Here is a 24688-nt window from a genome sequence, read left to right on the forward strand (position 1 = left end):
TTGACGGCGCGAGGTGGCTCAGCCGCAAGATGGCGGCGCTGGCGGAGGAGCAGACGGAGGTGGCGGTCAAGTTAGAGCCTGAGGGACCGCCGACGCTGCTACCTCCGCAGGCGGGGGACGGCGCTGGCGAGGGTGGCGGCGGCACTACCAACAACGGCCCTAACGGCGGCGGCGGGAACGTTGCGGCGGCGTCGTCGTCGGCCGGCGGGGATGGTGGGACCCCCAAACCCTCGGTGGCTGTCTCCGCCGTTGCTCCGGCGGGGGCGGCCACGGTGCCCGCCGCTGCTCCGGAGGCCGGAGCTCCCCACGACCGACAGACTCTGCTGGCCGTGCTGCAGTTCCTGCGGCAGAGCAATCTCCGCGAGGCTGAAGAGGCGCTGCGCCGTGAGGCCCGGCTGCTGGAGGAGGCAGTGGCGGGCACCGGAGTCCCGGGAGAGGCGGACGGCGCCGGTGCTGAGGCGGCTAGCGCGCTTCTCAGCCGGGTCACAGCCTCGGCCCCCGGCCCCGCTGCCACTGACCCTCCGGGCACCGGTGCTTCGGGGGCCGCCGCCGTCTCGGGCTTAGCGACAGGTCCTGCGGCTCCGGGGAAAGGTGAGCCGCGGAGTCCCGGGGAGGTAGGGCACGAAGGGGAGCAAGCCGGGAAGGCAGAGGCAGGCAGGCCTGCACCTCTGCGGGCTTGTTTTGAATTTCCTGGGCCCGCCTCTAGGACCACATGCCCGCCCCTTTCTCTAGTGCGCCGGCTGCGCAGTCAAACCCTCTTCCGAGCTGTCAGTTCCAGTGAGAGGCTGAGGAGAGCTGTTGAGCAAAGGGATGTCTGGGGAAGGTGGGCGCCGAGAGGCGAGGACCTTCAGGCTTTTGGCCTCTTTCCTCTTTTTTGGGCTCTTGAGCCTTGGCAGGTCTGCATTAACAGTAATAATATTTGTACCGCTCTGTACTAGCTTCTTTAAGTAATTACTTAAAATATTTGATCTATCCTAATTCTCACAATTCCACTGTGAGCTAGACATTACCTCTATTTTGGAGATCAGAAAACGAACTGGGAAAGGCCAGCGGACCTTTGCTTTGGACCAAACAGCCAGTATTTCTCAAAATATAGGTTGTTACTAGTGGTAAACCTATAGGGGAATGCAGATTTCTGGGCATCACTTCAGACTTAGTGAATCAGATCGTGTAGAGGTGGAGTTTAAGAATCTCCATTTTTGAAAATATGTTTCCAAGGGATATTAATATATGGCAAAGTTTGAGAACCATTCATTTAGGAATAGGTTCAGACCGGGGTTCGGATTCTGTCTCTGTTGTTTTTACTTGCGTGATGTGATGCTGATTCTTCCTGAGTTTGAATTTTTTTTCTCTATTAGATGGGTTATACATATATACACATGGGTATATACGTATATACACATACATACATATCTACATACATACCTATAATATGTATATATTATATATATACGGATATTATATGTATATAAAATGCCTGTTACTGATAAGTTTATGTCTAGCACCTATCACCTGAGACCTCCCTCCCAGCCTTTACCTAGCTGTTGTTGCAAAGTCCATGCAGTAAAATTCATACACAATATAAGGTCTCAAAGGTGATCCTGAGCTGATAATAAATGTTTGTTTAATTAAGTTATCCAGGGCAGAGCCTCTAGCCAAATTAATCTGCATTTATGAGACCCAATCTTTGCGGCATTGCCAGACATGAAGTATGAATATATAGCATTGTATCCTGTAAATAGAAATGTGCAAAACTGTGATTGAGAGTAATCTTTTCTGAGTGCTAAATTTTGTGGATTAACTATAAGATGGATAAATTATGTTGATTATTTTTCTATAATATCTCATCTTTTTGGAAACTTGATCTGTCAAAATTCAGGAACCAATAAGGAGGAAAAAAAGCCATCACAGTAACCAAAAGAACTTATAACATTTGTGCATTTAAGAACACAGCAGTAGTATAATTTCCAACGATCAAACGCTGATTAGATTGACAGGTGTATCATTGTTTGGTGTTGCTACGTTACAAACAAATACTAATGTTTTCTTCCCTGGAATGTTTATGGGAATTATTTTAAGCATATAAAATTGAATTATCTGTTGGAAACATAAATAAGGCAAGTCCTTCCCATCCTTAAAATGCTTGCATTTTGTAAGGAGTGATTGATGTACACATATTCTACAGGATAGGACGTGTTACAGGAAAGTTACAAAATATGTAGATAGCTCAGAGAGCTGGGAATGTTATTTCCGGGCATGGCTTCGTGATGGTGGGTGCCATTTACACTAAGCCTTGGGAGAAGATTAATATACTTGTTTGATTTGCACATGTCATGTTTTATGAAATTTGTCTTTAGAAAAAGGTAGCTGCAGGAAAAATATTGACCTGTTTTGTTATTGATTTGGAATTTTTATTTTAAGATATGGACAAGCTGAGGGGCACCTGGGTGGCTAAGTCGGTTGAGCATCTGACTGTTGATTTTGGCTCAGGTCATAGATCGAGCCCCACATTGGGCTCTGCACTGACAGTGTGAAACCTGCTTGGTATTTTCTCTCTTCCTCTCTCTCTGCCCCTCCTGTGCTTGTGCATGCACGTATTTTCCTGTGTGTGCGCATGCTCTCTCTCTCAAAATAAATAAATAAAAACATTTAAAAAAGAATCATTAACATTAAAACAAGAAGATATGGACAAGCCGAAGGAGTTTTGGATGGGTGACTGAAACAAGGTGAAAATTTCATTGAAAGATCATGTGATTGTGTTGGAGAAGAGTTTGGTGAGAGACAAACATTTGAGAAACAATTTACCTCTGGACCTTAGCAAAACAGTCTTAGTCATTTGGTGCTTATCAGGCCATTTTCTTGAAAGTTGTTTTTTGTGTTTTAAACAGTTGGAAGTGTAGCTGTAGAAGACCAGCCGGATGTCAGTGCTGTGCTATCAGCTTACAACCAACAAGGAGACCCCACAATGTATGAAGAATACTATAGTGGACTGAAACACTTCATTGAATGTTCTTTGGACTGCCATCGGGCAGAATTATCCCAACTCTTTTATCCTCTGTTTGTACACATGTACTTGGAACTAGTCTACAATCAACATGAGAATGAAGCAAAATCATTTTTTGAGAAGTATGTGAATTTTATATATATTATATATATAGTATATATATATAATGTATATACACATCTGTAACCACACTAATGTAAGATTGTAACTCCAAAAGTATTTCATAAAGGAGAGGTACCTGGTGCTCTGAGAACCTAAAAAAGGGGTTTGATCTAGTTGGAGAAGTCAGGGAAGGCTCCCAGAGGAAGTGATGCTTGAGGTAAGATCTGAAGATTGGGTAGGAGTTACCAGATGAAGAGAAGAGGGAAAAGCATATGTGACAGCTCTGGCAGGAGGGATCGTGGTAGGTATAGAGATAAAAGAAGGCCAGCGTGGCTGGAGCAGAGTATGGGGTTGGGTATAGTATAACATTAAGCTGGGCTGGAACAGGCAGGTTTTTGGGCCACGTTGAGGGTCTTTATTTATCCTGAGAGCAGTAGTGGGTTGTACTGGGTAGGATTAGATTTGGTTGAGATACACTGAAAACTCAAAACAATAATGGCATAAATAAAATAAAAGTTTATTTTTTGCTTTTATCCTAAGAGCAATAGAAAGTGGTGTTAGGATTAGATTAGACCAAGAATGGCTGAAAACCCAAACAGCAGAGGCTTAAATATGATAACAGTTTATTTCTCTCTCATAGAGGTAGGGCAGTCCAGGACTGGCATGGAGTCCTTGATTACCAGGGACTTAGGCTCTCTCCATCTCGTTATTCTACCATTCTTGTCATGCAGCTTCCACCTGTGGCACAAGATGGCTCTTTGGTTCTAAGCAATCACATCAGTGTTACAGTCAGCAGGGAGGGCACACATCCTTCCTGGAAGTTGCACACACTTTTTTTTTACGTCATTAGTCAACGGCCACACTTACCTACAAGGGAGGTAGGAAATGTGGCCTTTGCCTAGGTGTTTATATGCTCAGCTAATATTCAGGTATTCTGTTGTGGAGGAATAAAGAAAAAAAAAAGGATATTTGGGGACAGTGAGGTGTCTGTGCTACAGAAGTCATTGAAGGACCATGTCATGATTAGACTTGCTTTTTTTTTTTTTTTTTAATTTTATTTTTTCTTAAAGTAATCTCTTCACCTAAAGTGGGGCTCGAACTCACAACCCTGAGAAAAAGAGTTACATGGTCTACCAACTGAGCTAGCCAGACACCCCAATTTGCATTAATAAAAATTTTTTTTTAATGTTTATTTATTTTTGAGACAATACGAGAGGCGGAGTGCGAGCAGTGGAGGGGCAGACAGAGGGAGACACAGAATCTGAAGCAGGTTCCAGGCTCTGAGCTGTCAGCCCAGAGCCCGACACAGGGCTCAAACTCACCAACCATGAGATCATGACCTGAGCCGAAGTCAGACACTTAACCAATTGAGCCACTCAAGTGCCCCCCAATTTGCATTTTGAAAGGACCTTTATGCAGTTGGAAAAATAGATAGTGGGAGAGAAACAGAGTGACTCTAGAGTGGCCAGTTTTGGAGGTTATTTTAGTGGTTCTCAACTTGGGGTAATATTATTCCTTCTTTGTCTGGGCTATTTGAAAATGTTTGGAGGTGTTTTGGTTGTCATAATGACTAGGGTGGGGAGGAGCAGGTGGCTTAGGGATACGAAATATTCTAATATGTGTGTGTAATCCCACTAAGCAAAGAATTATTTGCCCCAAATTGTTCTGTTGAGAAACACTAGGCCAGGATGCAGTAGTGTTTGTGAAGGGAAGTAGACATATTGGTAAGGCAGTTGGTGATGGATTGGATATGGAGGTGAGGGAGATGAAGGCATTATTGCTAACCCCTAGGTTTCTGGCTCCCCCACCTGGATAGGGGTGCTCTTTGCTAAGATAGAAAACCCTTGAAGAGGACCTGGTTTGTCAGGTTGTGAAGTAATCTTGAGTTCAGATCTGAATATGCCTTTGACTCATTTAAGAGATGTCAAGTTGATAGGTGGATGATATATAAGGCTCTGGAGCTCAGAGGAGATGTAGGGACTGGAGCTATAAATTGCAGTTGTGTATAATATTGACGGATATGGATGAGATCATCTGGGGTGGGGGTAGGAGTATGAAGTAGATCAATAAAAGGGCTGTACTGAGCCTTAGGGATCTCCAGCATTTGGAGTGGAAGAGATAGAAAAAGAGTGTAAGAGATGGCCAAGTAGAAGAGGTATGCAAGGAGAGGTCAGAGAAGTAGGAGGAAAAGCAAGAGGGTATTGAGTTTTCGTATATGTGCTGCCTAAGCAAGCACAGAGGGTATTGAGTTTTAGAAGCCAAAGAAAGGAGGGGTGCCTGGGTGGCTTAGTTGGTGAAGCGGCTCAGGTCAGGATCTCGTGGTTTGAGATCTCTTCCCCTCCCCTGCTTGTGCTGTCTCTCTCTCTCTCAAAAAAATAAACATTTAAAAAATTAAAAAAAAAAAGAAGCCAAAGAAAGAAGTGTTTAAAAAGGAGGCGGTACTTAACAGTTTGAATGAGAGCACTTTAGTACAAGCAATAGATCCAAAAGCCAGGACTTGTCAGATAACACAAGTAGTAGGAATAGATGAGTAATAGAACTCGGGACCCCTAGCTTCTATGCCATTTGTTATTGTACAAATGCCTAATAGAAGGTTATAAAGTAAACGTTCTATAGCTCAGTGTTGTTGAAAAAAGAACAGAGGCTGATGATGACAACTTCTACTGTAAGCTAATTTTTCTTACAGTGTTGTCATCAAAAAACGTCTTCCTCTCCCAGTCTAATGGGGTAGCCATCTCCTCACGTGGGAAGCTGGAATATCACAGAGGACTCTGTCTCCTTGTTATGGACGGTCTCAACCCTTGCCCAGACACCATGCTCAGATCAGGTTACAGGCAGTGACTGATGTGAACACCAAGAGGCTGAGATTCCTAATTTCACTCAAATCTTGACAGAAACCTTAGTTCATGTCTTGACGAGTCATAGCAGGGTAACACAGGTAACAGTTTAGGAATGTATTGACTGTGTATCAGAGCTAGATTATATTATTATGTTTAGTCATTGTTCTCTAATTGTTTTTGCATTGTTTGCTGCTCTTAGTGAGTGCCAAATATATAATCTTTAATTTTACTTTATCAGGAAAATTGAGATTTGTAGAAACAAAAGTACATTTAAATTTACTAATTGTCACCAAGGCTGAAAGCTTTACTTAATTACCTTTGGTAATGGTGAGTAAATGGAAGTGTTCATTCTTTGGCATCCACATTTGTTTGTCCTTTAGTTATATTATTATACTGATGTTTAATAAATATGTCTGGTATTAAGAATATAAGAAATCATTGAAAATGGGTGAGTTTTATGAGGATGACATGTATTGATTATTGTTAAGAAGCTGAGTGATAGGTTCATTGAGTTAATTATACTAGTTTCTATTGTGTATGTTCAAAACTTTCCATAATAAAAAGTTTTTAAACGTGGGTTTTGACAGGACATAAAATTTAGTAAAGCAAGAATTCTAATTCATATGTTTACCAGTGGTAGATATGTTTCATTCACTTAAGGTATTTGTTTCAGATTCTCTTAAAATGTTAATGATACATTTCATTAGAGAATTAAAATTTTTAAATTTCAGGATGAATTCAGAAACTGAATTGTAATCATTTTGAAATGAGTTACTTCTGATCCTGTAGCTTAGTCCAGGATTATTCAGACTGCTACATTGAAAATATTCTGGGATGTTTATAAATATATGGGGGAGAAAAGATCCCTTAATGATTACATTGAAAAATGACTTTTTAAAATCACTGAAACAGGTTCCATGGAGATCAGGAATGTTATTACCAGGATGACCTACGAGTATTATCTAGTCTTACCAAAAAGGAACACATGAAAGGGAATGAGACCATGTTGGATTTTCGAACAAGTAAATTTGTTCTGCGTATTTCCCGTGACTCGTACCAACTCTTGAAGAGGCATCTTCAGGAGAAACAGAACAATCAGATATGGAACATAGTTCAGGAGCACCTCTACATTGACATCTTTGATGGGATGCCGCGTAGTAAGCAACAGATAGATGCGATGGTGGGAAGTTTGGCAGGAGAGGCTAAACGAGAGGCAAACAAGTCAAAGGTATGGGAATAAACCTAAGAACTATGTAATGCAGATTATGAAAAACTGTAGCATTTCCATCTCCATAATTTACACATTTTTCTTATAGCTAGTTTGGGAATAATTGTACACTATATACTAAGTTTCATGATCTAAGGATGCTGTATAGATGAGAATTTGGGAATGGTTGCATTGAACAGAACCCTGACTACGGTGGCTGAAACAAGTGAGGGATTTTGCATACATATAATGAATTGCAGAGAAAAGCCCTCTTGGACTCGCATGAGGGCTCCACAGTGCCATCAAGGAGCCTGGCTCCTTCTAGTTTCTGCTCCACCATCTTTAGAATGTGGCTTTCTTCTTTGTGCTCACAGATGGCTGTTGCAGCTCCAGCACTGCACCTACATTCCAGGAAGTCTGAAGGGGGAGGACAGAAGGCATATCCCTGCTAAATCTCTTTTGTTATCAGGAAAACAATATTTTCTTCCTAAAATCTTACCCAGTATATTTGTGGGTACATCTATTGGCCAGAATGACATTATATGGCCATTCCTAGCTGCAAAGGATTCTGGGAACAGAAATTATTTCACTGAGCATATTGCTGTTCCAGCAAAATCAGGGTTCTGTTAGTAAGGAAGAGGGATTGGCTACTGGGTAGAAAACTACAGAATCTGCTTCAGGATATAAATTACTGTATTGTAATTGTGATTCATCCTATCAAGATATGAAAAGGATATATCAATGAGTGAAATACTCATTTCAAAAATGTTGGCGTTTTTGACTTATAGGTATTTTTTGGCTTATTAAAAGAACCAGAAATTGAGGTACCTTTGGATGATGAAGATGAAGAAGGAGAAAATGAAGAAGGAAAACCTAAAAAGAAGAAACCTAAAAAAGATAGTATTGGGTCCAAAAGCAAAAAACAAGATCCCAATGCTCCACCTCAAAACAGGTGAGGAAAAAACTTCAGGAACATGTGTAGAGGTATAAGGTGATATATTGTTGTAGAGAATTCAGTAATTCAGAGTACTTTTCAATCTGTTTTTCTTTTACAGAATCCCTCTTCCTGAGTTGAAAGATTCAGATAAGTTGGATAAGATAATGAATATGAAAGAAACCACCAAACGAGTACGCCTTGGGCCAGACTGTTTACCCTCCATTTGTTTCTATACATTCCTCAATGCTTACCAGGTTGGTGAGATCGTTGCGCAATTTCTGCCTGGAGAGTCATGTAAAATGGTGACTTACCATTAAAAGAAACCTAGATGTGTTAACTTAAACGGAGTTTTCTTTTTTAAACTCTTGATGTAAATATAGCTTAAAGACAGAAGTTAGACAAGGATAATTGGACGCTGCTTGGAATAGCTAGAAGGCAATGTTGAAAAGACCTTTAGCAACTTGTAGATGCCAGAATCTTGGTTATGTGTGTGTTGTTTCACTGATTAGAATTCTGCTTGTCTTTGAGGAGGAAACTGTGTAGTTAATCTCTATTTAACTTGGCTTACGTACTTAATAAACTTAATACTTTTTATTAAGGATTCTGTCTTTATAGATTGTTTATAATCTTTTGAGGATATAATTAGCAAAGTACAAAAATGACTAACGTTTTCTTCGTATCATGTGCCCCTAATTTGGAGGGCGTAAAGGGGTGAATGATGACGTGTTCTCAAAGTAAATACTTTCAAACAGTGGGTTTCCTTGGAGAATGAAATCTCTAATGGTATTTTATATGAGAAAAAGAGCTATCATGTATTCTCTAACATGTAATTGTAATTTTTTCCCCCAAGACATTATTGTTTAGTACAAAGTTTTTATTTTTTCATTGGCAGGGCCTCACTGCAGTGGATGTCACTGATGATTCTAGTTTGATTGCTGGAGGTTTTGCAGATTCAACTGTTAGAGTGTGGTCTGTGACACCCAAAAAGCTTCGTAGTGTTAAACAGGCAGCAGGTAACTGAGATGACCTGTTAGGATGTGAACTTGTCCTTAGTTTACACCAATCTGGAATCCAGGGAATATACACAAGAGATTGTGATCTTAGCAGAATTTCACTTTAACTCAAAATGTTAACATTCCCAGGGTGCCTGGCTGGCTCAGTCGGTGGAGCATGTGACACTTGATCTCGGGGTTGTGAGTTCAAGCTCCATGTTGGGCATGGAGCTTACTTAAAAAAAAAAAAAAAAAAAAAAAATGCTAATGTTCCCAACAGTGAAAAGTGCATTGGAGTGGCAATTAGGAGACAGGGGTACTAGACCGGTTTAACTTCTCTAGGCCTCAGTTTTCTCATCTGTAGGATGAGAGGATTGGGTTGGAAAACTCCTTAAGGTTAAAAATCTACTTTTATGACTGCCTGTTAATTTAAAACATGCCTTTAAAGTAAATACTGGGATTGTACTTTGTTTTAAACATAAAAATGGCTAAAAAAGAAATGGGGTTAGGATTTCACTTTATTTTTTTTTTAATTTTTTTTTAATGTTTATTTATTTTTGAGACAGAGAGAGACACAGCATGAGCAGGGAAGGGGCAGAGAGAGAGGGAGACACAGAATGTGAAGCAGGCTCCAGGCTCTGAGCTGTCAGCACAGAGCCCGACGCGGGGCTCGAACCCACGAACTGTGAGATCGTGACCTGAGCTGAAGTCGGACGCCCAACCGACTGAGCCACCCAGGCGCCCCAGGATTTCACTTTAAAGAAAGTTTCTTGCTAAATGTATTGTTTAAACAAGAGAATACATTTTCAAAAAATTTTTAATATTTCCATAGTTTTCATTTGTGTAGAACATTATGATAGAGTGGTTACTTTGAGTTTCAATCATAGTTCCCACATGGAGTAGCTCTGTGCACTCTGGCAAATTTTTAACTATCCTGAACCTCAGTTTCTTCTTCTATACACTGGGCTGATACCACCTAATTTAGAGGTATTAGCAGTGGTTGGTATGTAAGAGGAACTGTTCAAATGTTAGTTCTTCTAAACAATGATTTGATTGCCTTAAAATGTTCTAATGAATATACTTTTTAAGTGAATGTGGTTTTAAAAATCAGTATTTCTGCACCATTTTAGATCTTAGCCTCATAGACAAGGAATCAGATGATGTCTTAGAAAGAATAATGGATGAGAAAACAGCAAGTGAGTTGAAGATTTTGTATGGTCACAGCGGACCTGTCTATGGAGCCAGCTTCAGTCCAGATAGGTAAAATACAAACAAAAAATGAAATACTGCTACATTATAAAATTTGAGATTATAAAAGTTAACTACTGGAAACGTGGGGAAAAATTCTGTTAGAAAAATCTCATGGTTGCCTCTCACGCATTATCTGTTAGACTCTTGCCATTTGCTAATTCATCTTGGGGTATTGGTATACAAGGTAGCAACTTTATACCTAAACTTATAGACTCGAGATGCATGGCTTCCAGGTTTGTTGGCCTTAAAAATTTGCTTTAGTTTTTGTATAACCCCGATAGGAGCTGAGTTGCTTCTTTGGGTTCTTGTCTTGGGTTTGTGGCTACTGCCGTATTCCAACATCTCCAAATTCTGAACAAATTCCTGATATTAAAGGTTATTAGATGTCAGTTGAAGAATTTGTATAATCAAAAGAACTAAGGATACTGAAAAGGGAATTTGAAACCCACAAATAGGTATTTACTTATTTTTCATGATCTCTGACATTCTGTAGAAATGGAAGGGAATTTTATATTTATAATACCATTTGTATCTTACTTGGATAATAGCTTTCAGTCCACTAAGATTTTCATCTTTATGAAACCTTGAGAATGAAACTTTGATAGGGTTTAGACAGATGAAACATTTTTACCGGAGGGAAACCTCTGATTTCAGTGAAAACCGTAACTTTCTGAGTTGTTCAGCTTTTGTGTTTATCTCTGAGAGGGTAAACTATTATTTACAGGTCTATAGTGTTTTCGTTTTTGTATTTTTTTGTTGAAAAGACACTTCCTTTTGGGGCATCTGGGTGGCTCAGTCAGTTTAAACGTCCTGACTCTTGAGCTCAGTTCAGGTCTTGCTCTCAGGGTCGTGAGTTCAAGCCCTGCATTGGGTTCTGTGCTGGGTGTGAAGCCTACTTAAAAAATTTTTTTAACGTGTATTTGAGACAGAGAGAGACAGAGCATGAACGGGGGAGGGTCAGAGAGAGAGGGAGACACAGAATCTGAAACAGGCTCCAGGCTCTGAGCCATCAGCACAGAGCCTGACGTGGGGCTTGAACTCACGAACCGCGAGATCATGACCTGAGCCGAAGTCGGACGCTTAACCTACTGAGCCACCCAGGCGCCCCCAGACACTTCTTTTAAATGCTTATATTAAGTCATACAGGATAGGAAAATAGCATCTTCATTTTAAAGTAAAAAATTGTTGAATTTTAAGTAACATCTTGTATCACATTTCTTAGTTTTTCTCAATTGAACTTTTTGACCATGTTTTTTGTTGGTACTCTTTGGTATAATTTTTTATAAGAACTGTGACTTTTCCAATATACTTTTAAAAATAACGTAACCTCATTCAGTAGGTGCCTAGATGTATAGTGTCACAGCTAATGTTAGTTTGGTTAGTACTTTCAACTTTTGTTATCTACTGTGAATTCCATGTATGAAGTAAAAGTGAGATGTCTCAGCTGTTATTTAACATACTCAAATGTACAGAGAAACTGGACAGGTAACTAAGTTGCGCTGGGAGTCAAATGTATTACCTTCTCTTCTTGCAGGAACTACTTGCTTTCTTCTTCGGAGGATGGGACTGTTAGATTGTGGAGTCTTCAAACATTTACTTGCTTGGTGGGATATAAAGGACACAACTACCCAGTATGGGACACACAGTTTTCCCCATATGGCTATTATTTTGTGTCAGGGGGCCATGATCGAGTAGCTCGGTAAGAACATTGTGATCTTATGACTGGCAGAATGGTTACTTTTTGAGAATTACAAACTCCAGCCAAACTCATTTTCACTCCTATTATTTGGGATCAACTTTTCAAGAGTGTCAATATTTATAGCTCCTTATTTGAAAATGAATTTGGGAGAAGTATTACTATGACTGCAGTTATGTCTATACCAAGATTAAGAGTCCTGCTTTTTTTCCTCAAGCTAGCTTATTAACATGCTTCCAGCCCCTCCCTTAGCTAGATGCTAAACCTTGTCTTTCACAACCATTATGTGCACCCCTGTTTTCCTGTGATCTCTTGTTCAGGATGAGGTAACTCAGATTAGAAACTTATTTTGTGGAAGCCAAAACTAGGGAAAAATACTTTTCTATAGGTTAGACTAGGAATTGGGATAAAGAAAGGGGGGTACAGAGAACTACAGAATTAAAAAAAAATATTGTTCTAGATCAACTTAGTTTTCCTTAAGAATGTTATTTCGTCTCCATCAGTCCATTTTCTTTACCTCAATCAGGTAGCTAGTGAAGGGTCCCCCATGTGGAGCTAACATTTCACATGGTGTTTCTATTATTTATGTTCAAATTTTGGTAGTTAACTATCATTTGTTGCTTTCAATGTATTTTTTAAAAGGCTCTGGGCTACTGACCACTATCAGCCTTTAAGGATATTTGCTGGCCATCTTGCTGATGTGAATTGTACTAGATTCCATCCAAATTCTAATTATGTTGCTACGGGCTCTGCAGACAGAACTGTGCGACTCTGGGATGTCCTGAATGGGAACTGTGTAAGGATATTCACTGGACACAAGGTATTTTACACATACAAGTTTGCTTCTGAGAGAATATTTTAAAAATTAACCAGTGACACATTTTAAAGAAACTACTCATTCCACGAAGCTTTAAAATTCTAGCTTTGTCTTATTTTCTCATTTTTAACCTTTTGATTATTTCTATGGACTTCTTTTCTAGGGACCAATTCATTCCTTGACATTTTCTCCCAATGGGAGATTCCTGGCTACAGGAGCAACGGATGGCAGAGTACTCCTTTGGGATATTGGACATGGTTTGATGGTTGGAGAATTAAAAGGCCACACTGATACAGTTTGTTCACTTAGGTTTAGTAGAGATGGTGAAATTTTGGCATCAGGTAAATGACTAGAAATGACTTTGTGGTAAAGGGATGGTATGTTGAAATGAAACAGGAGTGTTGACTATGTTAGGTTTTGCTTCTCTTAGCCATGATTCCAGTCAACATGTGTGTTGACTTCTCAGGTTAAACTGCTTGAAATGGTCCTTTAGAAGGAAGAGTTATTAATCAAGTAGATTTTTTTCACCAGAAATATACAGTAAATATAGGAAGTATATTTGACAAAATGTCAGAATCTAAATATGGTAGATGCTACTAAATGGTTTCCTTTGATTTTCCTGTAGGTTCGATGGATAATACAGTCCGGTTATGGGATGCTGTCAAAGCATTTGAAGATTTAGAGACCGATGACTTTACTACAGCCACCGGGCATATAAATTTACCTGAGAATTCACAGGAGTTATTGCTGGGAACATATATGACCAAATCAACGCCAGTTGTACACCTCCATTTTACTCGAAGAAACTTGGTTCTAGCTGCAGGAGCTTATAGTCCGCAATAAACCATCGGTATTAAAGACCTTTTGGAAGCTACGGTTTGAAAAAGGGAGACTAAAAGCAAATACCTCAGTGATTAATATTTAAGCTACAAAGAATGTTTTGTCTATATGGATCTGGAAGGATGCTGCTTGAAAAATCTGAACAGGACAGTTCCACGTTTCTATAGCAACCACATTTAACTAATTTCCGTTAGTTGAATAAGAGGTATTATGTTCGTGGAGGGGACATTTATGGTGCTTTGGATTGTGTGGAAACTATGCATTTTCTGTTCAAATGCTATTTTAATTTATTATGTTTAGAAAAAAATCAATTACAATAATTCATCCTGCTTCAAGATTCAAATCAAGTAATATAATACCATCTTGAATTTTAGCTGAAGAATTCTATGAGCATGTATGTTTCTGCTGTAAAAATGTAGTTACTGTATGGCACTCAAGTACTATGTTAAATGATCCACTAACCTTTTTGCTTGGCCCATGACTAGTGGAATGTACGTTACTGGGTAGGGTGAACTACAGTTCCTTTCTAAGTACTAGATGAAGTACAACCATCCAATGCCATCTGAATTTGTAACTGTTGGATTATGAGTGCACCCACTCTATAAACCAGGTGAAGAAATTTAGCTTCCATGTTCTACTTCAGCTAAAACAGCTACATACAACCTAGTACACTTGAAGTCAGACAGACATTTCAGTTGCTTACCTCCAGTACTGAGCCTTGCTTTGGGAAACTAAAAGATTTAGACCAAGTCACTGCCAGTTTTTTGCCTTCGTTGCATTTTGTACAGTTTTTATATTTTTGATATCTTGTAAATAAAGACAACCAGCTTTTCCAGGTTCATAATTTATTGTACAAATTGAGTATCACATGATGAGTTGACATTAGCTTCTCCAGGCATGGGAACTTAACAGATGAGGTACACTTTAAAATCCTATAAACAAAGCAAAAATAGTTTAGACACAATTGTGTTCAACCCTACTTTTAAGACAGTAATTATAAGGACTATTCATGAAGCCCCTGAAATTGAATGCAAATTCATGAGATTCTCAGAGTCAGTAACCACCCCAAAATGAAGATGTCTCTCAGCTTAATACAATTTAACCTAACATTTCACCTTTAACAAAAAGAGCTGCTACGAATTCAGTATGATACTGAACATACGCTATTGGAAAAGTCTAGGTGCAAAGTAACATTTTAAATAGTGGAAAGTAATCTGTTACTTAGTATCAGAGATAAAATTTCTCCATATTTATAATGAGAATACTACCACCCTCCCAAAGTTGGGAGGTACCTAATGGAAAACTGGGCAAATACTACCTGTTTGTCAGGAATAAGCCATGGGCCACTGTATTCTGGAATAATAGTCAACAGTTTTGAAACTGGAAAAACCCTTATGATCAGAGGAAAAATTTTCTGTGGAGAGTTACATTAAAGATCTGGGTTTTGGGTTTTGTGCACATTATCTACTACCAAAACAAATATTCATTCACTTAAGCATGGGCAAATGGAGATTATAGGGCATCATAAGAAGAAAATAAAATCTATGGGAATTTAAGGAAAAAATAAAATTGCTTATATAAAAATTAGAACCAGCAAAAGATAGATTTGTAATGTATTTAAAAGGTTGGCTAATAATTATTACAGAGATTATATAAGAGAAATAAAGTCTTCACAAAGACAATTGTTAAATGAGAAAAACACATGAAAAGGATGTTAAGAAAAATACAAAAGCCAAACAAATGGAAAAAATGTAGTTTCATTAAAGAGACAAATTAGAGGTGCGTAGGTGGCTCAGTCGGTTAAGTGACTGATCCCTGGTTTTGGCTCAGGTCATGATCTGACAGTTTTAGGGTTCCAGCCCCACATGGGGTCCATGCTGGCAGCGTGGGGTTTGCTTGGGATTCTCTCTCTCTGTCCCTCCCCTGCTCGTTGGATTAGGAGTGCAAAATAAATCAACTTAAAAAAGACAAAGTATTTTCACTCATCAAATGAGCAAAAACCAGAAACTGATTATTATTCAACATTGGCTAGTCCAAAAGAGATACTCTCATACTAAGCTGGGTGCCCCACAACCTTTGGAAAAGCACTTAAGCCTAAAACAATCATACAACATTTCATGCTCAAAAGTGTTCAATGTAATGTTATTTCTATTTGAAAAATTCTAACAGGAAACATATAGATCCTATATCACAGGGTGCCTGGGTGGCCCAGTCAAGCATCTGACTTTGGCTCCGGTCATGATTTCATGGTTTGTGAGTTTGAGTCCCACATCAGGCGAGTCCCACCTGCTTCAGGTGAGTCCCACTTCTCTCTCTGCCCTTCCTGGGATTCTCTCTCTGATCCTCTCTCACTTGTGCCCTCTTTCTCTCTCTCTCAAAAATCATATATCCATAAACACTCATGCATTCAAATAATAGATAACATATTTGCTATAAGACAGTATTACAGACATGATTCATAGCCACTGGAAACCAAATTAAAAAAAACAAAAAGCCAAACCAAAATGTTAACAAAAATCGTCACGGTAATGGGATATGAACAATACTTTCCTCTTTTTCTTGTATATAATTTTGCACAATGACAATTTACTTTCATAGTGAGGGAAAAATGCTAACAACAAAATGTCTAACTTACAAACTTAAATGTAAACTCCTTACTGTTTATGTTGCTTTCACAGCTGGTGTTTTTTTAGACCTTAACTTGAAGTACAAGACCATCAAAGCGATGCCTCCATATGTGGCCAGTACACACTAAAAAAGAAAGGACAAAGTAAACAAAAAGCCATTGCCATCTCTATTATTCTAAAACATAATTGCTGAAAGGTATCATTAATACTCACATTCATTCTACCTGTGAGAGTGTAAGAGTTGAAATATTTTTTGATACCAGTGAATTGGAATTGGGCATCAGTTTCTGGTCCTGCCATGATTTCAATCTTTTAAAAAAAAGAAAAAAAGAAAAAAGCAACAATAAATGGGTTGGATGCAATTTAAAAGAAAAAATATTTTTTTTAATTTAAAGATTTTATTTTTTTAAAGTAATCTCTACACCCAACATGGGACTCTAGCTCACAACTGAGATCAAGAGTTGCATGCTCTACTGACTGAGCCAGTCAGGCGCCTCCACTCCCCACTTTTTTTTTTCTAGTTTAAAAACCTGAAAAGTCATTGCACAGAAGTATTATAAATTTTTACATATGTCTTGCCCAACACAGTAGCAGTAAAGATGGTGGAAAAAGCCTTACTGATAAGACTACATTTCAGAAAGAAGACTTTGCCTTGGTTGTTACTATACAACATTCCAGAAGATACATCAAATCACCCAGCACAGGAAGAAAATACAGTATTCTCTAAGTCCACCCTCTAACCCAATGCTGCTCGATATTTTCATTCCTGGCTCTAGCTATACCATGTTACACCGTGCATGGAATCAATCAGTTTTAAGAGTCAAGTTGGAGCTTGTGATACATTTCAAAGTTTCTCAGAAGGGTAACCATCAACAAAACAGCTCAATTCACAACCCCTTTCACAATTTGTCCCGTATGGGAAGGAAGAGGAGGGATCAGAGGCCTATTCAATCAGAAATTCTGGGGCCCAGCAATGGCGTTTCTGATGTAAGCTAAAGTTTGAAAGACACTGCAGGAATAGAAAACCAAGTACTTGTTAGTAATTATGTAGGAAAAAAACTCTGGAAAAATATGCAAGCTTTTAGGAAGACATATCTATAGTACCTATTTTTTACACAGGCATATATTTGTTATAATAAAAAATAACAAAGGCACATTCAAAGGTCACCAAAACACTTGAAAATTCGTATGTGTGACCGCCTATCTACCACGACCGACGCCACGCCGAGTCGATTGGCAACATAGACGAGCCGGTCGAGGTCCGGTCGAGATTGGTAGGCAGTGGCAGTGACTCAGCTGGCTCTTGATGAAATGAAGAGGGAGAGAACTGCGAGGAAGTCGTTGCTATGGAAACTGGCACTCACCAGTTTACCATTCAAAGGCCTTCAGAGGCTTTCATGTGCATAGAATTGGCAATGAAAATTTGGACAAATGACCTTAATTCTGAACACTGTTTCAATAAGGTTCTTGGAACAATGAAGGAAATCCAAACTTCCGTGAGCCCCCTCTGGGGCCTTGGCCTTTCCAGCTCAAGTAGGAAAATCTCCATTAAAGTAAATCTTTATAATGTAGCTCTTACATTAACTGTTTCCTTTTACTAGACTTATTAAAGGTATGTTTTTCCCCCGCATTCATCTTCATGATACACTTTTGGATTCTTACGGTATTAAGTAGGTTTCTAGGAGAAACCCTACATAAAACAGAAGCTTAACTTTATCAAATTATTAATGGATAACCCCATGACCTTGTGCCTAACAAAAAGTTTTAAGAGGATGTGGTGTCCAAATGAAACAATACTAAAGCAGTTTAAATTTCTCTTTACACTTTATAGGAGGAAGGCTGGGATGTTCCACAGAAGACTAATTTTGACTGCAAGGAAGGGCATGGCATAGGAACTGAAATTTAGTCTGGGTCTTAAGACTCTTGTGAAGCTCACATGAGATGGAAGCAGGAGTGGAGACTAAAAGGTTGCTGGTGAAATAAACAATGGGAGAAAAGCCTACAAGCACTTGGGTCTGCACCCTTCAGCAAACCGCAGGTTACTTTTGGACAAATATCAGGAACCCTTGTGCTAGAGCACCCTTTACGGAATAACTGACACTGAAACCTTATTCCTTTTTAAATCCTACAAAGTTTAGGAAGCCATAATAATAATGGAGGAAATTACTTAAGACTAATAATGTACTAATTGTTAAATGGTAGCCCGTGGAGAAACCTAAGCAAGGGGTCTTGCTCTTGTTTCTAATTAACCGGCCCACCTTTGTTAAACATTAGGCCTTCCACGTCTTTTTTCACCTGTGAAAATGGGCATTTCAGAAAAGGCCCGAAGTGACCAACTGCCCTCCCTACTTTCTCTGTTTCTTAAAACTGCAATTTTCCTGTCTGACTGGACACCTACCTGGAATGGTGAGATCACGAGGTAAAAGGAGGCAAGGTCGAGAGCCACTCGGGGACCAGAAGCAGCCTCTTGCACTTCAAGGAGTTTACAGCTCTCTCTGTTCTGGCTACCTCCTAGGAAAGGCCTTCCGGCTGATCGGACATAAACTGAAATCTAACCCGGTTACTGCGGGCCTGGCGAACTGCAGGGGCCGGGCCACACTCACTCTCGCTTTGACAAAGGCTGCAGCGCAGCTAAAGGAGACCTTGCTCGTCAGCTCCCTAAGCACCGCACAGTGGAAGCAAACTGCTATGGGCACACAGAGGAAGAGGTTAATTGGGCCACAGGCCCGAGTTCCATTCAATATTACTTCGCTGGTGACCTTGGGGGACTCCCTTCGCTGCGGGCCTCGTTGTCCTCCATTGTAAGATACAATTTAAGGGCCTTCGGGGACCCTGGGAGCCTCTGGGATTTCCTATCCGTCTCGCCCCGAGGCTTTCCAGGCGAGTCCGACCGCTCGCGCCCCGGCCCTCGTTGTGTCTAATTTATTTTCCATTCTCCACCCTTCTCGCACCCCAAACTGAAAACCTAGCGGTGTTCCCGGATCAGGAACGGTGGGATTTTTATGCCGGCCCCGCAAAGCGGAGGTTTAAGGCCTGAGCCCGGGTTCCCCTCCACACACCGACCTTGCAAAAGACACCAATTCCGCTGGCTGTGTCCTTCGACCTACGCAGCTACCCCACCACCGGCCGGAAGAAGCCACCTCCCCCCGCCCGCGTTCAACGGGCCACAGAAACTCAACCGTCAGTGACGATTGGCTACGGCTCGGAGTCCCGCCCTTCCGCTTCCTGTCTCTAAATCTCTCCCCCTCCCCGCACAACCCCCTTCTGAAGAACCGAGCATGGTAACGGAAGTAGGGCGTTAAGCCCGCCCTCGCTTCCGGGGGGAGCTGTGGTGGCATGTGGGTGTGCTGGTCTCCGCGTGTGTCTCCGGTGATACCGGCTCGGAAGTACAGAGGTGCTGGCGTCGCGGGGCTGGTAAGCGAGGACAAGGGCGAGAAAGGAGGAAACCTCGTGGCTTCCAGGATTGTCCCAGGGCTAGGTCTTCTGGGTCCCTCCCATGGACCTACAGGGTTGGGTGAGTGGTTCGGCCACCCCAGCCCAGCTCAGAAGCTGGCTCTACTCGAGTGGTCCCTTTAACATCAGGCTTTGTCCCTGGCAAATTGCTTAAGTTCCTTCTATGCCGCTGCATCCCCTCTTTGAAGCTTCAGTTTCCCGTTGTCTGAAGTGAGATTAAGGTCAAATTGCCTGCAAACTAGACTCCTCGGTTCTTTCCTATTTCTAGGAAACATTGACCCACCTATTCCTGATTCCAAATCCAAGCCTCCCAGTGGGTCTTCACCTCTTCTACAGTTTAAAGCCTTTTTAGATCCTTATACCAAGTGTCTCTCACAACTAATCTCTCCTATCTTCCGTTCTCTCTTATACCTGGTTCTCATTCGCATGGTGTCTCTCTGTACTGCAGTTGACTTGTACACTGTTTACTTTCCTTCAGTCCTGTCTCTCTTCCTGTCCAATTTATAGCCTGCAGTATATTTTTGATTGCTGTTCTCTTTCTTCCCTTAATTAAGACTCTGACTTAATCGAAGTAGACATTAAACTGTTCCTGTCTAATTCAAAATCTTTCACAAAAAAAGCCCACCTGTGTTCTACAATTTAACTGTGATTATTATGATTTATTCTCCCTGTGGTTTAGTGGAACAGTTCTTCAAAGAAAGGAAACAGCAACTTTTTGAGCAATTTTTTGACAAATTGCTGGTGATTATTGAAAATATTTGTCTCTAAGTGAATGCCTTTTCTCACATTCCTTCTGCTTTTCCTTTTCCATTTGTCAAAATCTTTTTCATCTTTTAACAGCTCAAAGGCATCTTCTTTACGAAGCTTGCCTTCTTTACTGAAGCCTCATCATTTCCTATTTCTTTGCTTATAATTTGATTTGCGTTTTTTTTTTTTTAAGTAGGCTTCATACCCAGCTCAGAGCCCAATGCGGGGCTTGAACTCACAAGATCAAGAGTTGTACACTTAACTGAGTCACCCAGGTGCTCCTGATTTGTATTTTATTTATTTTTTGTAGGTTTTTTGTTTTTTGGTTTTGTTTTTTTTGTAATCTCCACACCCAACATGGGGCTCAAATTTAACACCCCAAGATCAGGAGTTGCATGCTTTTCTGACTGAGCTAGCCAGTGGCCCCAATTTGTACTTTAAATTGTTTGCCTAATTGCTTTATTTTCTTAAAATTGTGCATGTTCTTTGAAAATAGGCATTTATATATTCATTTGTCTATTTCTATAGCTATTCTCTGTAGCTATTCTATGATATTTACTACACTGGATCTAGAACTTCTTTTTCTGGAGGAAGTGTATGAACTTGTGGTTTTGAAGCAGATACCATTGAAAAGATGAATTATAGGTTATTTGAGGCTTAGCATCAAACCATCTATTTGTTAGGCCTCAATGTTGTTTAGCACATTGGTGCTAGAAAGTTCTGCCTCTTGACCACTGATCACAGCCTTTAGGAAATCTGACACCAACGCTACATCTCACTGATACTCTTTGCATTGTTTTTAGGAGACTCAAACACAGCAACCATGGAAGAAAGCTTCCCCCGAGGGGGTACAAGAAAGACCCACAAATCAGAGAAAGCTTTCCAGCAGTCGGTTGAACAAGACAACTTATTTGATGTAAGTGGTGTGCTTGTTTGGTAAGACTCACTGAACACTTTCTAGTGTCCTTGTGAAGAATAACCTTGTTTGAGAATGTGGTATTTTCCATATTTGTTTCTTTTGGAAGTCTGCTTTTGTAAAGTGAACTTGTTGGAGAGTCCATACCACCATGAGACTATATTTTTTGAAACATGGTTTTTAGTACTTGAGTTTGCAGTGCTGTTGTTCCTTATTCTTAGGAATTTTTGCCATGTTGGTTAAGGATGGAGAGAAAGATTATGGAATAAGTCATGAAAGGTACAACATGGGGAATATAGTCAGTGATATTGTAATAGCATTTTATAGTGATAGTAGCTACACTTGTGAGCATAGCATAATGTGTAGAGTTGTCAAATCACTATGTTGTACACCTGAAATTAATGTAACATTGTGTGTTAACTATACTTCAATTGATTAAAAATAAAGTATGGAGAGAAAGGAGCTGGTGATTGCACTTTTAAATGGGATTCTTGCCATGTATAATGGTCAGAATTTGCATTAAAATTCACCATCTTCCCCGAGAGTAGGCATTGCTCCAAATGCTAGAGGGAAGGGAACTAACATTTGATTGTGTGGTCTCATATGGATTTTATGTAATCTGTCCAACTACAGTGGAGTAGAGAACATCATTCCATGATGAGAAACTGAGGCTGAGAGAGGTTATGTGGTTGAGCAGAAACCACATAGCTTGTTATGGTGGTGTTGGGAGTTTAACTCTGGTCTCCGTGTTTCCACCTTCCATTTTCACACACTGTTCCAAATTGCTTCTCATCCTGGGGATGCCATTGTCCATCCCAGTCAAGGGAGGAAGAACACAGAAGAGAAGGGGCTTTTGAAAATGCGAAGGTTCTCACCTTTGGCTTGAACAAAGGTGGCAGAATGGAAGAGATGACATTGGAGCGGGAATTACAGGAACACTGGAAGGGGGTGCAGTGAAGGAGTAACGAAGCAAGGTGACAGGTGACCTGAAATTGGAAGGAAAGTCCAGGATTGTTTCTCTTCATTCCTTGAGATCTTTCTTCTCCTCTGTAGATTTCTACTGAAGAGGAATCTACCAAAAGGAAAAAGAGCCAGAAAGGGCCAGCAAAAACAAAAAAGTTGAAAATCGAAAAGAGAGAAAACAGCAAGTCTATAAGAGAGAAGTTTGAAATCCTTAGTATTGAGGTTTGTTACAATTTGATCTTGTTCTAAACAAACTACCTGGGTTGCTTTTGTTTTTCCTTCATTCCTTTTGTATACACATGTGTGCGTGTATGTGAGTGTGCACGCCCCCCTGTAGAGACTTTTTGGAGTTTGTGCTCAGAATTGAACATTATTGCCTTTGACTGTTAACCAGTGCCTGGGATCATGTGTTGTTTTTTTAGCCGCTGCTGAGCCCCTTGTTGTGCTTATGTCCTCATTGAACTTGTGTATTAGTAGATTCATAGGTTAGAACTGGCAATAACTTTAACAACCATTCTACTTCTATTTCATTTTGTAGCTGTGGAGATTCTCTTGGAAAAGTCGTCTTTTAATTTACTTTAGATTTTTAGATTATAATTGGGGATATATGTTGTAAAAAAGAAAAAAAAGTGAAATAAGTCTTAAGGAAAAGATTCAAATTCAGCCTGCAGAGGTATTTTGTTTGTTCTTTATGACGCTCAGAAAAATAATTATTTATTTATTTATTAAAAAAAATTTTTTTTTCAACGTTTATTTATTTTTGGGACAGAGAGAGACAGAGCATGAACGGGCGAGGGGCAGAGAGAGAGGGAGACACAGAATCGGAAACAGGCTCCAGGCTCCGAGCCATCAGCCCAGAGCCCGACGCGGGGCACGAACCCACGGACCGCGAGATCGTGACCTGGCTGAAGTCGGACGCTTAACCGACTGCGCCACCCAGGCGCCCCAATTTTTTATTTTTATTAAAAAACTTTTTAAATGTTTATTTATTTTTGAGAGAGAGAGAGTGCAAGAAGGGCAGAGAAAGAGGGAGACAGAATCTGAAGCAGGCTCCAGGCACAGAGCCTGACATGGGGCTTGAACTCACGAGCTGTGAGATCATGACCTGAGCTGAAGTCGGATGCTTAACTGATTGAGCCACCCAGGTGTCCCCCAGAAGAAGAATTTCTTAACTTTTTGTTAACATTAGAGAAAATTTCACATAAAAATGTGATTTCTGGGGGTGCCAGGGTGGCTTAGTTGGTTAAATGTCCAACTCTTAGTTTTGGCTCATGTCCTGATCTTGCGGCTCATGAGTTTGAGCCCTGCATCAGGCTCTGCGCTGACGGCACGGAGCCCACTTGGGATTCCCTCTCTCTGCTGCTTCTGCTTATGCTCTCTTTTTCTCAAAATAAATAAACTTTTTTAAAAATGTGCTTTCTAGCTTCTTGTAAGAATTTGAGAGTGCTAACAGCACAAGCTCGTGTTTCCTCATTTGTAATCACATGAAACTGAGTAGTGGTTTAACCCTTTAGGTCTGACATCCTCACCCCACCCTGCCGTTGTCTCCACTGACCTGCTTCCTTCATTTTGTTGCCCCCTCCACGTGTTTGAGTGTGGGATGTTTGGAGTAAAGCAAGCGTCCTCGAGTATCCTAGTGCTGTTTTACGGTGCTCAGTCAGCAATGATAAGTGTTCTGACGTGTATTTGACACATGTCATGTGACACATGAACATGTATTTCCTGTAGCTTTTAGAAGTCAGAGTTGTGGGGCGCTTGGGTGGCTCAGTTGGTTAAGCATCCGACTTTGGCTCAGGTCATGATCTCGTAGTTCATAAGTTCAAGCCCCACGTCGGGCTCTGTGCTGACAGCTCAGAGCCTGGAGCCTGCTTTGGATTCTGTGTCTCCCTCCCTCTCTCTGCCCCTCTCCTCTTCACTCTCTCTCTCTCTCTCAAAAATGAATAAACTTAAAAAAAAAAATTATAAGTCAGAGTTGAGACTAGAAGCCACAACCCCTGATCCCATTCATTGGTCTTTTCCCTATTGTACACATTTCACTTTTTCTCTTCTAGTCCCTGTGTGAGGGGATGCGGATTTTGGGTTGTGTGAAAGAGGTAAATGAACTGGAACTGGTGGTGAGTCTCCCCAATGGCCTCAAGGGCTTTGTGCAAGTGACTGAAATCTGTGATGCTTACACCAAAAAGCTGAGTGAGCAGGTGGCTCAAGAAGAACCTCTGAAGGTAAGGGAGACCTGAATGTACTCAATAACTGGAACTAAATGGTGCATAGGTAGATGTTAAATTACAACTTTGTTAAA

General features: G+C 40.4%; 3 protein-coding genes across 6 annotated transcripts in view; 2 read left to right on the forward strand and 1 right to left on the reverse strand.

Annotated features, from left to right (window-relative positions):
* Positions 1–3: 3 nt before the first annotated feature.
* Positions 4–14530, forward strand: TAF5 (TATA-box binding protein associated factor 5). Its single transcript, XM_025918082.2, has 11 exons — positions 4–591; positions 2889–3126; positions 6859–7174; positions 7942–8105; positions 8209–8344; positions 8983–9103; positions 10213–10342; positions 11868–12032; positions 12672–12849; positions 13010–13187; positions 13472–14530. Exons 1-11 carry the CDS (start codon positions 30–32, stop codon positions 13687–13689), a joined length of 2406 nt encoding a protein of 801 aa, XP_025773867.1. The 5' UTR covers positions 4–29; the 3' UTR covers positions 13690–14530.
* Positions 14515–19529, reverse strand: ATP5MK (ATP synthase membrane subunit k). 3 transcript variants are annotated; one of them, XM_025918032.2, is made up of 5 exons: positions 19377–19467; positions 18712–18842; positions 16527–16622; positions 16345–16437; positions 14515–14618 (listed from the first exon to the last, which is right to left on the reverse strand). In XM_025918032.2, the coding sequence occupies exons 3-4, from the start codon at positions 16611–16613 to the stop codon at positions 16348–16350; spliced, it is 177 nt and encodes a 58-aa protein (XP_025773817.1). In that variant the 5' UTR covers positions 16614–16622; positions 18712–18842; positions 19377–19467; the 3' UTR covers positions 14515–14618; positions 16345–16347. The 3 variants fall into 3 exon arrangements, with proteins under 3 accessions (XP_025773817.1, XP_025773815.1, XP_025773816.1); XM_025918030.2 differs by lacking the exon at positions 18712–18842 and having other exon boundaries at positions 19377–19529; XM_025918031.2 differs by lacking the exon at positions 18712–18842 and having other exon boundaries at positions 16322–16437; positions 19377–19529.
* Positions 19530–19555: 26 nt separating this feature from the next.
* The window catches only part of PDCD11 (programmed cell death 11), a 44063-nt gene continuing 38930 nt past the window's right edge, over positions 19556–24688 (forward strand). Inside the window, exons 1-4 of one of the 2 annotated variants that reach the window (XM_086680766.1) lie at positions 19556–19727; positions 21317–21429; positions 22483–22614; positions 24444–24611. In XM_086680766.1, coding sequence (XP_086536892.1) covers positions 21337–21429; positions 22483–22614; positions 24444–24611 — 393 coding nt within the window. In that variant the 5' untranslated portion in view covers positions 19556–19727; positions 21317–21336. The remainder of the gene's footprint in view (positions 19728–21316; positions 21430–22482; positions 22615–24443; positions 24612–24688) is intronic. The other variant, XM_025918062.2, reaches the window with a different exon arrangement.

Source organism: Puma concolor, chromosome D2, assembly GCF_028749965.1.
Source record: "Puma concolor isolate L17-30 chromosome D2, mPumCon1.1.hap2, whole genome shotgun sequence".
Taxonomy (NCBI): Eukaryota; Metazoa; Chordata; class Mammalia; order Carnivora; family Felidae; genus Puma; species Puma concolor.